The sequence below is a fragment of the Oncorhynchus nerka genome, linkage group LG20, assembly GCF_034236695.1.
Source record: "Oncorhynchus nerka isolate Pitt River linkage group LG20, Oner_Uvic_2.0, whole genome shotgun sequence".
Classification (NCBI taxonomy): domain Eukaryota; kingdom Metazoa; phylum Chordata; class Actinopteri; order Salmoniformes; family Salmonidae; genus Oncorhynchus; species Oncorhynchus nerka.
In genome coordinates, this window is record NC_088415.1 from 55,958,054 (window position 1) to 55,976,395 (window position 18,342).

The 18,342-nt window shown below is 44.4% G+C and overlaps 1 protein-coding gene across 18 annotated transcripts in view; it reads left to right on the forward strand.

Annotated features, from left to right (window-relative positions):
* LOC115102835 (supervillin-like) overlaps positions 1–18,342 on the forward strand; it is a 76,624-nt gene that overhangs the window by 15,123 nt on the left and 43,159 nt on the right. For 16 of the 18 annotated variants that reach the window (XM_065005638.1, XM_065005622.1, XM_065005625.1 and 13 more), the window contains 4 exons: positions 6,883–8,928; positions 9,126–9,183; positions 9,684–9,838; positions 10,244–11,108. In XM_065005638.1, the coding sequence (XP_064861710.1) occupies positions 9,176–9,183; positions 9,684–9,838; positions 10,244–11,108 (1,028 nt within the window). In that variant the 5' untranslated portion in view covers positions 6,883–8,928; positions 9,126–9,175. The remainder of the gene's footprint in view (positions 1–6,882; positions 8,929–9,125; positions 9,184–9,683; positions 9,839–10,243; positions 11,109–18,342) is intronic. The other 2 variants (XM_065005626.1, XM_065005634.1) reach the window with 2 other exon arrangements.

Sequence of the window (18,342 nt, forward strand, 5' to 3'; positions counted from 1 at the left end):
GCACTACTTTTGACCAGGCCCCTATGGGAATATACAGAATATATTCTCTGTACACTGAGTGTATAAAACATTAGGAATACCTTCCTAATATTGAGTTGCACCCTGTTTTTCCCTCAACAGCTTCATTTCGTCTGGGCATGGACTCTACAAGGTGGCGAAAGCGTTCCACAGGGATGCTGGCCCATGTTGACTCCAATGCTTCCCACAGTTGTGACAAGTTGGCTGGATGTCCTTTTAGTGTGGTGGACTATTCTTCACACACACGGGAAACTGTTCAGCATTAAAAACTCAGCAGTGTTGCAGTTCTTGACACACAAACCTGTGTGCCTGGCACCTACTACTACTACTACTACTACTACTACTACTACTACTACTACTACTACCAAAGGCACTTAAATAACTTGTCTTGCCCATTCGCCCTCTGAACGGCACACATACACAATCCATGTCTCAATTGTCCCAAGGGTTAAAAATCATTTTTTAACCTGTCTCCTCCCCTTCATCTACACTGATTGAAGTGGAATGAACAAGTGACATCAACAAGGGATCATAGCTTTCACCGGGATGGTCTGTCTAGGTCATGGAAAGAGCAAGGGTTCCTAATGTTTTGTATATTCCCTATATAGGGAATAGGGTGGCATTTGGGACGCAGGCCTACTGTTTGGTAGGGCTGCCTATGTCTGTGTATAAGTTATGGTGTTAGTAGTTGACGCTCCAGATTCTAACTGCTTTGGAAACAGACAGTAGATATTGCCAGAGCAGTAGTGGGAAAGCATTTCAGTAAATACAGTACAATGCAATGAGGATAATGAAATGCAGTTCATTTCAGTAAATACAGTACAATGCAATGAGGATAATGAAATGCAGTTCATTTCAGTAAATACAGTACAATGCAATGAGGATAATGAAATGCAGTTCATTTCAGTAAATACAGTACAATGCAATGAGGATAATGAAATGCAGTTCATTTCAGTAAATACAGTACAATGCAATGAGGATAATGAAATGCAGTTCATTTCAGTAGGGATAATAATAAGTGCATATAGTCATGTATACAGGTACAACACTACTGCTGTTGTATTGTGGAATCTTCAGTCGACACATTTAATTACCTAAAATATGATTATAAAAAGAAAGGCTAATACATAAACAAAATGTACACAGATGATGGTTACACTATGTAATATTAGTCATATCATTCCTCCCGAGTCCCTGCCCTGTTTGATGTTTTAAAGATGGAAGTAGATGCGTGAGCTGGGGATGATGGGCTCGGGGTCCCTCTCCTCATTGGAGACATCATGTTGGCGTCTGCCTTCTGATTCGTGGATCCCGGGCGATAAGCTAGTGTGTAATTGAACCTGTTTATAAAAACAGAGCCCACCTAGCCTGGTGAGCGTTCAACCTCTTGGCTTCTTGAATGGAGACCAAGTTCTTATGGTCTGTCTAGATTACGAAAGGATAAGGTGCGCCCTCCAACGCGTATCTCCACCCCTCAAGGCAGGTACGTTCGTCATAAGGATCGGACCAAGGCGCAGCGTGGTATGCGTACATAACAACAAACAACCAAACGAAACGTGAAGCTATACAAACTAGTGCTGACAGGCAACTAAACATAGACAAGATCCCACAACTAACAATGGGGAAAATGGCTACCTAAATATGATCCCCAATCAGAGACAACGATAAACGGAATCTAAGGTCAGGGCGTGACATTAACTGCCAAGAGCTCCCGGTTGCCTACATCGTTGTTGCGTTCCGCTGGCGTGAACCGCCATGGTGAGAAAGGTGAATGGGTGCAGTTTCTTGCCTTCCTCGTTCCGTGTGAAAGAACCGTCCCTGCTCTACCACAAAGGAATGAGAAGGATCAGGATGAACGAGGATGGGTCAGAGGTGGTATGTCCGTTGAGCTCCATATAAAACGCCTGTAGGGTGAGTGAGGTGGGATGGGGCCAATCGGCGACCGCCTCAACCTTTATGTGGTCCATTTGGAAAACAACAAAGACACTCACTCACTCGACAAACACACACAGGGCAGCCAAAATCACGCTTCTGCAAAGTGAACAGCAAACACACCTCTTTTAAAGGGAAATGAGGAATAATGAGGAAATAGAAACAGGAAATAGAAACACCTGAGTGTGATAATAGCCCCTAGGGCTGTCTCTGCCGCCCTGTGGTGCCAGGAGGAACCATGACATTGCTTCCTTTCAGGTGGTTGTAGAATTGAACTGCTCTTTTCTGGATTTGGATCATTAGCTGGTATCGGCCCAATTCTGCTCTGCATTATTTAGTGTTTTGCGCCGTACATGGAGGATATTTTAGCAGAATTCTGCGTGCAGAGTCTCAATTTGGTGTTTGTCCCATTTTGTGAATTATTGGTTGGTGAGCGGACCCCAAACCTCACAACCATAAAGGGCAATGGGTTCTATAACTGATTCAATTATTTTTTGCCAGATCCTAATTGGTATGTCAAATTTTATGTTCATTTTATATGGCATAGAAGGCCCTTCTTGCCTTGTCTCTCAGCTTGTTCACAGCTTTGTGGAAGTTTTGTGTGCCTCTCTCTCTCTCTCTCTCACTCTCACACACACTATCTCTTTCTCTCCATGCTCTCTCTGCCTCTCTCTATGCCTCTCTCTATGCCCCTCTCTCTGCCTCTCTCTCTGCCTCTCTCTCTGCCTCTCTCTCTATGCCTCTCTCTCTCTCTGCCTCTCTCTCTGCCTCTCTCTCTACCTCTCTCTATGCCTCTCTCTATGCCCCTCTCTCTGCCTCTCTCTCTGCCTCTCTCTATGCCTCTCTCTGCCTCTCTCTCTGCCTCTCTCTCTGCCTCTCTCTCTACCTCTCTCTATGCCTCTCTCTATGCCTCTCTCTCTGCCTCTCTCTGCCTCTCTCTGCCTCTCTCTATGCCTCTCTCTCTGCCTCTCTCTCTGCCTCTCTCTCTGCCTCTCTCTCTGCCCCTCTCTATGCCTCTCTCTCTGCCTCTTCACCATTGTGCTGCATTATTGAAACCTGTTCAGGTTTCCCACAAGTCTATGCGGGAGTGGTTGTATGTATCGTGCTCTGTGTGTCTGTGTCTGTGCGTGTGCGTGTGCGTGCGTTTACATCTCTTTCCTGCTACACTCCTCAGTCCTCCTGGAACCGCCCTCCAATCAATTTTCAGCGTTTTTATCATCACGGCTAATTTCTGTCAGTAATCTGATTAGGGGCTCTGAGCAGCTTTAGCATGCTGCCTCCTGCCTCTCATCTCTCTCTCTCTTTCCTCCTATCTCTTCCCCTCTCTCTCTCTCTTGCTTACACCTGTCTCTCTCTCTCTCTCTCTCTCTCTCTCCTCTTGCTCTCCCTCTTACTCTCTCTTCTCTCTTTGTCTGTCTCTCTATCGGCGCTGATCTCCCTGGCTGAGCTCACACACACACCCACGCACACACACACATACAGTGTCTGTCTGTCTTTCAGGCCGCTGGTCTGAGCTGGCGATCCACTCAGTGGGGGCAGGCCTTAATGCTACTTGCCTCGCTGTGTGTGTGTTTGTCTGTGTAGTACCTCACTGCCACAGTCTGTCAGTCTGTCTGCATCACTGTTGCTGTGACTGTAAGCACCACTAGTTCTGGGACAACCTGGGACAACAGGGAGCCTGTCAGCAGCATATGTTCTGTCAGTCTTCAGCCTCCCTACAAACATGTTCCGGAACCCACGGACCACTAATTATCTGAGCCATGTCAAATACAGTGTCAGTGGGCAAGGTAAGGGCAAGGAGGAGGAGGGGACTCTGGAGTGTGTGTGTGCTAGGCTTTGACTTAGTAGCTAGAACTTATTGACCATTCATAGTAAGGAACTGTCCTTGTGCTGTGCACTGAGTGAGAGATTCCAAGGACATGAGTTACTTTGATTTGACTTACTTTGATTTGGTACATGCTTTCTCAGGGACTCAACTGGCTGTGTGTGTGTGTGTGTGTGTGTGTGTGTGTGTGTGTGTGTGTGTGTGTGTGTGTGTGTGTAAGGGCTGCTACAGCTGCAGTAGCACCATTGAATAATGAATCAAGTATCTCTTTGTGCATGTGGACTGAAGAAGTGTACCTGATGCTGTTTCTTTATGACTTTCTTCTCATCTGATAAAAACTTCCCTAGTAGTAAACAGGTGCTTTATCCTTGGTACTTTATTACTGTATTGCTGCAGATCGTTATACCCCTCTCATCCATGTACTTCAGGGCTTGTATGTATTAAGCGTCTTAGGGGTGCTGATCCATTGAGATTTCCGCTAGGATCTGTTCTAAGGAATGGAGAGGGGGGACCTGATCGTGGATCAACCCTCCTACTCTCTCCTATCAGACTATGAAGGCTGATAGAGAGGATGGTTTCCATGACTTTAACTGAGGAAGGACACATGGTAAGTCTATTCGCTCCTGTGATTCCTGCCTGCCTTGAGACGAGGTGCAGTTTGTTTAACAGGGTCTATTTTTCACCTTGTGCTTCTCCCTGTGTATTTATAGAAATCCCCTTTCTCCACTGAGCTCACTTTTGACAGACAGTCTCCTAAGCTCATCTTTGGCATGTCCTTTTCGCACGGCTGCCCACGAACCAACTGGACATTGTCATTGTTGGACGACTGACCTGTCTCTGATTTAGATGACCTGATTGACACATTCGCTCCCAGGCCACCACCCATGGCCGGCTCTAGCTTTTTGGAGGCATGTCATGCAAAATAGCATCCCCTTGCCAACCCCCCCCCCCCCCCCCCCCGCGCATGCACTATTAGCGTCCGTTGCTATATCAATGGTGCAATGACCTAATGCGTCGATTTTTGGAGATCATTACAGTCTAAATTACGTTATTTTCATCCCCCACTATGTAAACAAAGCTGATTTTCCACAACAATTTCATTGTTTAAACCAGTTTTGTAATTAGATGAAAACATTACTTCAAACCCCCCCACCCCCACCTCACAGCAAAACATTTTAGATAACAGTGGAGGTTGATAAAAATTATTCTTCAATTCATGGACCTTGGTTGGAGAGCAAGGTAGCGGCAGTATTATTAAATCTTAAATCTTAAATTCAATTCTATTAAAAAAGCTGTTGTTTCGTTCTCATTTTCCAATGGTTATCGATTGATTTTTATTGTATTTATTGATTTCACCTTTATTTACCCAGGTAGGCTAGTTGAGATCAAGTTCTCATTTACAACTGCGACTTGGACAACAACACAGAGTTACACATGGAGTAAACAATAAACAAGCCAATAACACAATAAACAAGTCAATTACACAGTAGAAAAAAGAAAGTCTATATACAGTGTGTGCAAAAGGCATGAAGAGGTAGACAATAAATAGGCCATAGGAGCAAATAATTACAATTTAGCAGATTAACACTGGAGTGATAAATGAGCAGATGATGATGTGCAAGTAGAGATACTGGTGTGCAAAAGAGCAGAAAAGTAAATAAAATAAAAACAGTATGGGGATGAGGTAGGTAGATTGGGTGGGCTATTTACAGATGGACTATGTACAGCTGCAGTGATCGGTTAGCTGCTCAGATAGTTGATGTTTAAAGTTGGTGAGGGAAATAAAAGTCTCCAACTTCAGCGATTTTTGCAATTTGTTCCAGTCACTGGCAGCAGAGAACTGGAAGGAAAGGCAGCCAAATGAGGTGTTGGCTTTGGGGATGATTAGTGAGATATACCTGCTGATATACCTGCTGGGTGTTGTTATCGTGACCAGTGAACTGAGATAAGGCGGAGCTTTACCTAGCATAGACTTATAGATGACCTGGAGCCAGTGGGTTTGGCGACGATTATGTAGCGAGGTCCAGCAGACTAGAGCATACAGGTCGCAGTGGTGGGTGGCATAAGGTGATTTGGTAACAAAATGGATGGCACTGTGATAGACTGCATCCAGTTTGCTGAGTAGAGTGTTGGAGGCTATTTTGTAGATGACATCGCCGAAGTCGAGGATCGTTAGGATAGTCAGTTTTACTAGGGTAAGTTTGGCGGCGTGAGTAAAGGAGGCTTTGTTGCGAAATAGAAAGCCGATTGGAGATGTTTAATATGAGTCTGGAAGGAGAGTTTACAGTCTAGCCAGACACCTAGGTGTTTATAGATGTCCACATATTCTAGGTCGGAACCGTCCAGGGTGGTGATGCTAGTCGGGCGGGCGGGTGCAGGCAGCGAACTGTTGAAAAGCATGCATTTGGTTTTACTAGCGTTTAAGAGCAGTTGGAGGCCACGGAAGTAGTGTTGCATGGCATTGAAGCTCGTTTGGAGGTTAGTTAGCACAGTGTCCAAGGAAGGGCCAGAAGTATACAGAATAGTGTCGTCCTCATAGAGGTGGATCAGGGAATCGCCCGCAGCAAGAGCGACATCATTGATATATACAGAGAAAAGAGTCGTCCCGAGAATTGAACCCTGTGGTACCCCCATAGAGACTGCCAGAGGTCCGGACAACATGTCATCCGATTTGACACACTGAACTCTGTCTGCAAAGTAGTTGGTGAACCAGGCGAGGCAGTCTGATATTGAAGAAGTGAATGCCTTATTTAGGCTGGAGTCTGGAGTTAGTCACCGTAGCAGGCATGTGCTGGTTATCTACAGTGTGTAATTCCATCATGTTTCCATTTAGGTTATGATGATGACGTAATATGCTTTATCGTCAGATTGCAATGGAAGATTGAGTCATTGTAAAATGTGGTGGATTCCTGTTTTTGGTCCACTCTGACACATTCTTGATATGTCTTTGTAATATTTATGTAATCAGTCCTTTTTATCAGTTAAGTCATTTGGCGAGTTTCACCACACTGTTTCACCACACCGTGTGACAGGAAAAATCTAACCAATTAACATACACAGAAGTAGGACATATTTTTCTAACATATTTTCTCTGTCTGTTTCTCCAGGCTTTGGAACTGAGGCTCCAGTCAAACTCTGCACTTCAACCCCATTGCCAACAGAAACTCTAAGGTGGAGGAAACCATTTTGTATGCACTTTTCACTTGTCATATTCTAACATATACAGTAGACCCATTTCACAGTCGTGTTGTGGCACGCACAATTATGCGTCAGAAAGAGAGTGTTTTTTATCAAAGAAAGTGATTGAGCCAACATGAAACTTCAGATGAACGTTAACAAATGTAAGGTACTTTGATCAGGTTGTTATAGTAAACGTTACACATTGTAATCCTGAAGAGCAACATGAGGCCGATAGCATGTTCTATCTGCTACATCATCAAGATGGGGATAGACAAGGATAAGGGTAGGTTCTTCAGACTGGTTTAAGATTAATTCAGACTGGTTTAAGATTAATTCAGACTGGTTTAAGATGAATTCAGACTGGTTTAAGACTAGGCTCCTGATGAGATACCCAGGCAGGCAGAGTACCTCCTCTATGAAACCAGAACAGTCCGGATACAACCCCCACTGGCACCACAAAAACACCGTTACCAACAACAGCACAAGGGCCACAAAATACTCCAGCTTTTAATGCTTACTGGGCAAAATTATCCCAGTAAGCATTAAAAGCTGACATGCTTGGAGCAGCTTATCCTAAGATACTTTGTTCAAATGGCAGAACAGAAGAACTGTAATACCTACATTCAGGAGTCCCTCCCTCCTATCCTGATGGAATTAGTGTACTTCTGTAACTGACAGCTCATTTTCTGTACCCATTCAAAGCTAGTCTATATGTCAATATTCTCCACCCTTTTCCAAAATTGTGCACTTGCACACTTCCTGAAATGGATTTAACAGTGTTAAACATTCCTTTCTACCAATGCTCACACCAATCTAATGTCATTACATATATCATACTAAAGAAGTCGAACGTAATATATCATACTGAACGGGTCAGAGCAACCTGTTGCGATCAAGACGTAGGATACTATACGCCCTATAATTCCTATTATATTGTATGACCGCTCTTACATTGGTAGGCAAATGTAAAGTAACATAATAAATGGAGTGGCACGGATTTTAGTAAAATATAATCCGTTTTGCTCTGAGGCCAGGTTGGAGTAGAGAATCAGATACATAAAGTAGAGCTACTATAATTCATTTAATTTGTGAATTATAGGATTTCTATGGTCATGTGGCCATTCATGAATGTTTCATAGAGTTGTACTGTTTCACATCGGACCATTATGAGAGATCTTTTGATTGACACCTAAGTGGGTCAGAATGTTTTCGTTGTGACGGCAGAGATGTTTAGAAGATACTTGCCTGGCTATGTGTCCTTTTGATTGGTCTGGATAAAACCACTAGGACATGATCCTGATCGTTTCCTGGAGGTGTGCCATGTTAGGGTTAGGGGTTAACCTAGTTCTTAGCTAGATCCCTCTTCCCTCACGGAAGTCGAAGCACAGTACAAAATTACCCGAACTGACCCTGGGGACTGACAGTATGTTTATCCACTTAAAGGCAGTAATAGTAGTAGACATGACGGTGTCTTCACAATCTTAAAATGGTTTATCAACGCCAGCAACTTAGTGGCCTTGTGGTTAGTGTCAGCTCTGAGATTGGAAGATTGGAGGTTCGATCCCAGCTCGGGTCATACCAAAGACTCTAAAAATGGAACCCTATGCTTGGCACTCAGCGTTAAGGAGTTGGATTAGGGGCCTGCGAGAGACTAGTGTGCTGTCCAGGGGGTGTACTTGTACATCAAGCTGCCTCACGCTACAGAAACATGAGATAGTATCATTTCTTTTAGTCATTTGACCAATATGTGAGATGATATATCCAGTACGAATTTGTGTGGCACCTTACTGAAGACTGGTATACAATTTATATACAGTACATCTTCAATAGCAATAGTCTCATGATAAGATGCTAGATTATTTGGAAGTCTTTTACTTCCAGCTTTCAGAACGACTTTTCCTTCGGGGACAAGACCGAGCTGGTCAAGAGTGCCACTGATTTCGATGCCAATCTTCTGTCAGTCCTACCCAAGGGTGAGCTTCTTCCCAAACACAGACAGCATCCCAAATGGCACCCTATTCTATATACAGTGCACTAGTTTTCACATGTAGTAAACTATGTGTAGGGGATTTTGGGACGCACACATAGTTATTGCGATAGGAGTAATGAACTAACTAACAGATTACTGTCGTGCCATGTTTTGTAATATTTTACATATATTTTTTCCCAGTTTCAGAATTAAAGAAACATTTTGAAAGCGTTGTCTCGAGTGATTTAGAAATGAACAGGTATGTTTGCATATGTCGAAATCGTAACCCCTGACAACACTCCCTCTGTCCCTCCTTTCCACACATCCTTCAGTTTTCATCAACTCTCCTAGTTACCTCAGACCGTTTCATGTTGTTATTGTGTAGGGCTGCAAAATTCTGGGAATTTCCCAACATTCCCAGGTTTTCCTTATGTCTTGCTTACTCCATTCTAATTCTGGGAATGTTCCAACTGAGATTTTTAGGAAAACCTGGAATTTTGTAAACCTCTCCTGTATAAACAGGAGTCACTGTTGAGAACCTCTTTACTGAGGAATATGGTTGTTTTTCATGATTATGTTATATTTTGTTGGTATATTTCCTATGCTCCTATGCTGCCTTGATTGTGCAATTGTTGTGTACTTGTTGAGAAGCAGGGCGCCCTTGCAAAAGAGACTTTAAAAAATCATAATTAAAAATGGCAATATATGATATTATCATATATATCTATATCCCCCTGTCTGTCTCTGCCTGGTATGAAGCAGGAAGGAAAGGATAGCCAGGCGCCTGGAGGGTATCGAGAGTGAGGCTCCTCTTGCCCTGATACCTAGCTGTGCCGGCCTGGTGGCCAACCGCATGCTGGAGGAGGACCCGCCACGATACACCCGGGCCTCAGACCCCTGTGAGCCAATCATGGGTACGTATACTGACCACACAAGGCAATGCAAGCCCTGTATGAAACATATACTGTAGGCTTGGCCTACTGTACTTAGATTTTTAAGCTCCTCGTAAAGAAAAGGTGAAGCCTCATAATGTATGCTAGTGAGGGGGAATGCATATGACACCTAGAACCTTATTCAGAGCATGGGTTGTTAGGTGCTGATTATTTTGGGATGGAGAAAGATTATATTTGGGAGAGAGGCATGGTAGGTCTGCATGTATGTTTAACTGTGTGTCTGGGTAACTCCTGGTTCCACAGTGAGACCATGCCATGTTTGAGACATCGTTGTCCCCTATATCAAAAGTGGTGAACTGTAAAGGGAACAGAGTGCCATTTGGGACACATCCTTACAGTGTGCTTGTCTCCCTCCTCGTTCCACAGTGAGACGTTACAGCAGAGAGCAGGTGGAGGCCCCACAGATGCCGGTGTCCTCCCCAGACAGACAGTCTAGGACCCGGGGCAGACCGGGTGACCATCCTGGACCGGCCGCCCACCCCCATGCAGAGCCTGTCCTATCCCCTTCCGGTGGCCCAGTGGACCCAGCCAGCCTCAGTTCCAAGGCCGAGCGGATCGCCCGCTACAAAGCAGAGCGCCGGCGCCAGCTCTCTGAGCGTTACGGCATCCTCTTGGATCAGGAGATAGACATGGACTACAGTCCTCGCTACTCGTGCTCACGTAGAGAGTCTGATGCCTTGGATAGAGTGGCCCCAGCAGTCACAGAGCGTAGGAGAGACAGAGATAGAGAAAGACAGGAGGTGGAGGAAGGAGGAGGAGGGCGGGAGAGTTCCCGCAGAACTCCCAACAGCTCTGGAGTGGGCAGGATCTACATGCAGGCTCACCCCACTGAGCCTTCTCCTGGCCACGCTCCTGCCTCAGGTCACGGTCCAGCCCATGCAGGCCCTACCCATACTCAAGCCCCTCTGCCCACCCGGGAGAGGGCCGGCACCTTCTCAGAGCGGGAGAGGATGATGAACCTGGAGAACTACCGGCGGGCCCAGGAGAGGACAATGCCAGGGGGCCTCAGAGGAGCCAGTAACAGGCCCCATGATCATGCCCAGGCACCCTCCATCCAGCAGCTCAGCCCTCCTCTATCCAGGGCCTCCTCCAGAGAATCCTGCAGCGTGGCGGCCATCCCCAGCTCCCCTCGTACGGCCCGCCGGGCCTCCCTGCCCTCCACACGCTACGGCATCTCCCCCGGGGACCTGTTCATCGAGCAGCAAGCTCAGGCCATCCTCAGCAGACAGGGGTGAGTTCAGATCAGATTTGATGTCATACTGCACTCTGTCTCCAATGAGTTTGATCTCTGTGCTCAGGTTGCTTTCAGTATGAAATAGGTGCAGGTGCTGAGTACAAAAAAAAAGAATGTAAAGATATTGGCACAGTGATGAATGCTCCCACTGTCTCCGAGGGGGGCGGAGTGGCTTAGGTAAAAAACAGGTTGCTTTTACCATTGACTGATCACTTTAATTAGTAGTTGCAGTATTTTGTTGCACTTGTGCTGTTGTTGGTAACAGTGTTTTTGTGGTGCCAGTGGGGGTTGTATATCTGGACTGTGGACTGTTCTGGTTTCATGGAGGAGGTACTCTGCCTGCTTGGGTATCTCATCAGGAGCTGCAGAGGGGCTACAGGGTGGGTTTTGTGGGGGTAAGGGGGCCATCTATGATGGGGGATTTGTTAACTTGGTTGGGTTTCACAGCTTGCCCTGTAAGGGCAGACCCATAGAGTTAGATAGAGTGCTCATCTTTGCCTCTTAAAACAGGCTTTGTGCCAAGTGTGCTCTCTATCCAACTCTATGGCCAGAGCAGAGATGGTAGAGAAAGCGAGACATCTCACTGGCTAATCCTTTCTTGTCAGGTGATGCGAGCAGGGAGGTGACAATAATTATACCAGTGCCAGCTGTTATTGGGCAGTTTCTCATTGAAAATAAATGCTTTCTGTGTAAGTGGGCCTTAACTCTCTCGCATGAACATGCCAGAGATTATGGAGAGGAATCGTGAGCTCATGCAGGAAAGCATGCTCACGCGAGAGAGGGAACGCCCACTTACAAAGACAGGAACCTTGAAAAATGTTTCCAATGGTAAACTGCCTGAGTAAGACATCTTCATGTATCCACCATCTTTGGCCAGACCAGAGAGAGCGAGTGGACAGGGTCTAAATGTCTTCTTGTAGCATTGATTAATATTGATATTTCCGAAATAGTGCACTGCTTTTGACCAGAGCCCTCTGGGCCCTGGTCAAAAGTAGTGCACTATATAGGGAATAGGGTGCAATTTGGGACATAACCACAGTATTATAGTAGTCCTAATGACCCAGCACCATTCTAAGCTATGTCGTCATCTTCACCACATTGGTCCTGTAGCCTGGCAGTGTTGTCTCAGAGCGACTGGTCTCTCCAGACAGACTCAGAAGATGATGCTGCTGGCACTCAGTCTGTCATCAGTTGGCCTTCCAGGTACTGTGGTAGGAACATACTGTAGGGCCAGACCTGGGTTCAAATGCTTTCCGCATTTGCTTTAGCCTGCAGGTCGGTGGGGTTTGTCATTTAGAGACTTTATTATTGGTTCTATTGCAACAGGCAAGTTCACTCAAGCACATATTTGAAATTATGTCTAATGGTATTTGAACCCAGGTCTGTGTACCGTATGTGTGCGTGTGTGTGTGTAGACCCCAAAACATCTACCTAACACATCCTCCCAACAGATAGACAACCTATATCATTTATATGATAATATATCCTGTATTATATATTACTATATAATCATAGTAATCATTTCCCTTTGTCATCTCCAAGTTCTGGTGTTTTCTAGTTCTCAGTGTGAGGTTTGGATTGCAGTTCTTTAACTCTCTTTCCCAACCCCCTCATTTTTCAAATTAACGTTTGGTCTTCTCATCCATTTGAATGATCCTTAAAAATTCTAAGGATGTTATCTCTCAAATGCCATCAAGCGTCCTCATCAGGGAATCAGATGGAAACCTGAATGCACACAAGTAATAGAAGTGAATGCTTTGGTCACACGTTAGTGATTGGTCAGATATGTAGTATACAGTCGTAGGACAAGCACTTCCAGTCACAGTGTAGGGTGCTAGATGCAACTGGCATGTTGAGTGTGAGAGAGTGAGAAAGGATGGAGGAAGCTTGCCTTAAAGCGCTAGGCATCTTGCCATGACATGCGTTATCTGAATTAGGCCCACAGAATATCTCTCCCACATTTCTGAATTACACTTGTGACGTGGTCAGTAGGTAAAAGTAACCTATGCTTCAGAGGGGAGGGGCAAATCAAATCAAATGTTATTGGTCACATACACATGGTTAGCAGATGTTAATGCGAGTGGAGCGAACTGCTTGTGCTTCTAGTTCCGACAATGCAGTAGTAACCAACGAGTAATTTAATCTAACAATTCCACAACTACTACCATATACACACAAGTGTAAAGGGATAAAGAATATGTACATAAAGATATATGAATGAGTGATGGTATAGAACGACATAGGCAAGATGCAGTAGATGGTATAGAGTACAGTATGTACATATGAGATGAGTAATGTAGGGTAACATAAACATAAAGTGGCATAGTTTAAAGTGGCTAGTGATGCATGTATTACATAAAGATGGCAAGATGCAGTAGATGGTATCGAGTACAGTATATACATATACATATGAGATGAGTAATGTAGGGTATGTAAACATTATATTAAGTGGCATTGTTTAAAGTGGCTAGTGATACATTTTTACATCAATTCCCATCGATTTCCATAATTAAAGTGGCTGGAGTTGAGTCAGTATGTTGGCAGCAGCCACTCAATGTTAGTGGTGGCTGTTTAACAGTCTGATGGCCTTGAGATAGAAGCTGTTTTTCAGTCTCTCGGTCCCTGCTTTGATGCACCTGTACTGACCTCGCCTTCTGGATGATAGCGGGGTGAACAGGCAGTGGCTCGGGTGGTTGTTGTCCTTGATGATCTTTATGGCCTTCCTGTGACATCGGGTGATTAGGTGTCCTGGAGGGCAGGTAGTTTGCCCCCGGTGATGCGTTGTGCAGACCTCACTACCCTCTGGAGAGCCTTACGGTTGTGGGCGGAGCAGTTGCCGTACCAGGCGGTGATACAGCCCAACAGGATGCTCTCGATTGTGCATCTGTAGCAGTTTGTGAGTGCTTTTGGTGACAAGCCGAATTTCTTCAGCCTCCTGAGGTTGAAGAGGCGCTGCTGCGCCTTCTTCACAACGCTGTCTGTGTGGGTAGACCAATACAGTTTGTCCGTGATGTGTACGCCGAGGAACTAAAAACTTACTACCCTCTTCACTACTGTCCCGTCGATGTGGATAGGGGGGTGCTCCCTCTGCTGTTTCCTGAAGTCCACAATCATCTCCTTTGTTTTCTTGATGTTGAGTGTGAGGTTGTTTTCCTGTCACCACACTCCGAGGGCCCTGACCTCCTCCCTGTAGGCCGTCTCGTCGTTGTTGGTAATCAAGCCTACCACTGTAGTGTCGTCCGCAAACTTGATGATTGAGTTTGAGTCGTGGGTGAACAGGGAGTACAGGAGAGGGCTCAGAACGCACCATTGTGGGGCCCCAGTGTTAAGGATCATTGGGGTGGAGATGTTGTTACCTACCCTCACAACCTGAGGGCGGCCCGTCAGGAAGTCCAGTACCCAGTTGCACAGGGCGGGGTCGAGACCCAGGGTCTCGAGCTTGATGACGAGTTTGGAGGGTACTATGGTGTTAAATGCTGAGCAGTAGTCGATGAACAGCATTCTCACATAGGTATTCCTCCTGTCCAGATCGGTTAGGCAGTGTGGTTGCGATTGCGTCGTCTGTGGTAAGCAAATTGGAGTGGGTCTAGGGTGTCAGGTAGGGTGGAGGTGATATGGTCCTTGACTCGTCTCTCAAAGCACTTCATGATGACGGAAGTGAGTGCTACGGGGCGGTAGTCGTTTAGCTCAGTTACCTTAGCTTTCTTGGGAACAGGAACAATGGTGGCCCTCTTGAAGCTTGTGGGAACAGCAGACTGGGATAGGGATTGATTGAATATGTCCGTAAACACACCAGCCAGCTGGTCTGCGCATGCTCTGAGGACGCGGCTGGGGATGCCGTCTGGGCCTGCAGCCTTGCGAGGGTTAACACGTTTAAATGTTTTCCTCACGTCGGCTGCAGTGAAGGAGAGTCCGCAGGTTTTGGTAGCGGGCCGTGTCAGTGGCACTGTATTGTCCTCAAAGCGAGCAAAAAAGTTACTTAGTCTGTCTGGGAGCAAGACATCCTGGTCCGTGACTGGGCTGGTTTTCTTTTTGTAATCCGTGATTGACTGTAGAGCCTGCCACATACCTCTTGTGTCTGAGCCGTTGAATTGCGACTCTACTTTGTCTCTATACTGACGCTTAGCAGGTAGCCCATGTGAGTGGAGTCCTGCTCATCGCTCATGGAGCGGTTGCACACTGCTACTGTGGCCATGTCCTTTCCTACAGCTTTGCAAAAAAAAAATCATTCTGAGCTCACAATAAAAAAAACTGCTGCTCCAAATTCGCTCCATTCATTAAAATCACAATTGAACCAAACACCCATCTATTTTTGTGACTACCTGGACCAACCAATTGGGTTTTAAGTATTGAAACCAACACGTAAGGATTGGAATTAAAAGTATTTGAATAAACGTGAAAAGGTGAATGTAAGAAGCTAACATCATTTCAAATAGTCAGATATAAGCACTCTAAAAAGGTCAGGAGCCAGACAGGGAGCCTAAGAAGTGTATTATTTTAGCTATATTATTTCTATTATTTCAAGGCTATAACCTACAAAGAAATACATTTACAAGTATGAGACAATAGGCTGGTAGGGACATAAAGCATCATATTAAGCACTCTAATCCAAATTTAAATCTAAATTGGCTTCCTATTTCGCAACAAAGCTTCCTTCACTCATGCTGCCAAACATACCCTCGTAAAACTGACTATCCTGCCGATCCTTGACTTCGGCGATGTAATTTACAAAACAGCCTCCCAACACTCTACTCAGCAAATTGGATGTAGTCTATCACAGTGCCCACCACTGCAACCTGTATGCTCTCGTTGGCTGGCCCTCACTACCTATTCGTCACCAAACCCACTGGCTCCAGGTCATCTATAAGTCTTTGCTAGGTAAAGCCTCGCCTTATCTCAGCTCACTGGTCACCATAGCAGCACCCACCCGTAGCACGAGCTCCAGCAGGTATATTTCACTGGTCATCCCCAAAGCCAACACTTACTTTGGCCGCCTTTCCTTCCAGTTCTCTGCTGCCAATGACTGGAACGAATTGCAAAAATCACTGAAGTTGGAGACTTATATCTCCCTCACTAACTTCAAGCATCGGCTGTCAGAGCAGTTTACCGATCGCTGCAGCTGTACACAGCCCATCTGTAAATAGCCCATCCAACCAACTACCTACCTCATCCCCATATTTATAATTAAAAAAAAACTCTGCTCTTTTGCACACCAGTATTTCTACTTGCACATCCTCATCTGCTCATCTATCACTCCAGTGTTAATGCTAAATTGTAATTAGTTTGCCACTATGGCCTATTTATTGCCTTACCTCCTTACTTCATTGCACACACTGTATACAGATTTTCTATTGTGTTATTGACTGTACGTTTGTTTATCCCACGTATAACTCTGTGTTGTTTTTTTGTCGCACTGCTTTGCTTTATCTTGGCCATGTCGCAGTTGTAAATGAGAACTTGTTCTCAACTGGCCTACCTGGTTAAATAAAGGTGAAATAAAATAAATAAAAATAAATAAAGGGCTCAGCATTTAAACAACATTTTGTTGTATTAAATCATTAGAGTCTATAAATTGCGCATATAGGCTGTAACTTACTTAGAATTCAATACAAATTAAATGAAAAAGGACTTATTAGTGCCTTTGAATTCATTTTTATAAACACAAGTTTTGCCAGCCTTCTGCTTCAGGCTCATGCGATGGTGCCTGGAGAACAGGTGTTGTGCCGAAAAGCTCTCCCCTGACAGAACCCCCCCCCCCCCCTTGCGTGGACGCACTCAATGCTTCATTGCTGCGACTTGCTTGCGAATTGAGATTTCTGATCACGTTCGGCTGCATTTAATTTAATTGTTTATGTCGGTTTGATAGTGGGGGAGGCACTAGTAATTTCTGCAGTTTTCGGTTTAGCTACTTGTTTCAAGTGTATTAGTCTATAAATAAATCTCTTCGCCAAAATTATTCATCATCTCTCCCATGTCTTATTCGATTGGTAGTTGTTCTGAAATGTTTATTGCTTGCCTACATTTTACTCCCTCCTCTATGTTTAATATAACACACATTAATTTGGTTGCTGCTTACACAAATTTGTACTCCTAAAAATGTTCCTTTAGAAGTGAACAAGCAATTACCCAGTTAGTGTCTTCCTCATTAATGTCCATCTCCCCACAGAAGTGGCACAGTTGGCTCGTGTCATCTAGCAAAACATAATGTCAAGTAGTCTATACATCTTTACATGTATATGGATATGCAAAGATATACATATTCTTAGTAACATTTGAAAGGATACACTTTGAAGTTTATGGAAATGTGAAAGGAATGTGGTAGAGTATAAAAGATAATACAAAGAAAAAAAAAATGGTTATTTTGTATTTGTTTGTACTCTCTTTGAAATGCAAGAGAAAGGCCATAATGTATTATTCCAGCCCAGGTGCAATTTTGATTTTGGCCACTAGATTGCATCAGTGTATGTGCAACGTTTTAGACTGATCCAATGAACCATTGCATTTCTGTTCAAAATGTTGTGTTAAGACTACCCAAATGTGCCTAATTTGTTTATTAATAACCATTACATGTTCAAAATTGTGCACATGTTCAAACAATAGCATGGTATTATGTCACTGTAATAGCTACTGTAAACTGGACAGTGCAGTTAGATTAACAAGAGTTTAAGCTTTCTGCCAATATCAGATGTCTATGTCCTGGGAAATTGTCTTGTTATTTACAACCTCATGATAATCGCATTAGCCTACGTTAGCTCAACCGTCCCATGGAAGGGACACCGATCCCAATGTAGAAATTGAGGAGAGTGACTTCCATTTCTTCTCTCATGATGTTAACATCTTTGTCCGTATTTGAAAAGACAATTGACTCCTCCTTCAGAACACATTCAGCAAACCTTGGAAAGAAATTTGATGGGCATTTCAGTTTTCCCCAACAAAATGATATTACATTTAAGATTATAATTCGCAAGTATACAACGACATAGCTATAATATAATTTGACAGTTCTGCTTTGCCTTTTAGTCAGTATACTTTCAGTAGGTTAATTGTACATGTACACTTACTTTCAAGGCAAAGACCCCACAAGAAGTAACATCTTGTTGGCATGGGTGAGGAAGGGTACCACATGTCCATCTGGATATATTACACCCCTTCTCTCTCAGGAATGATCTGAACATATATGTTAATAAAAGTACAGCATTTTGAAACACTTTATTGATTACAATATAGAGAT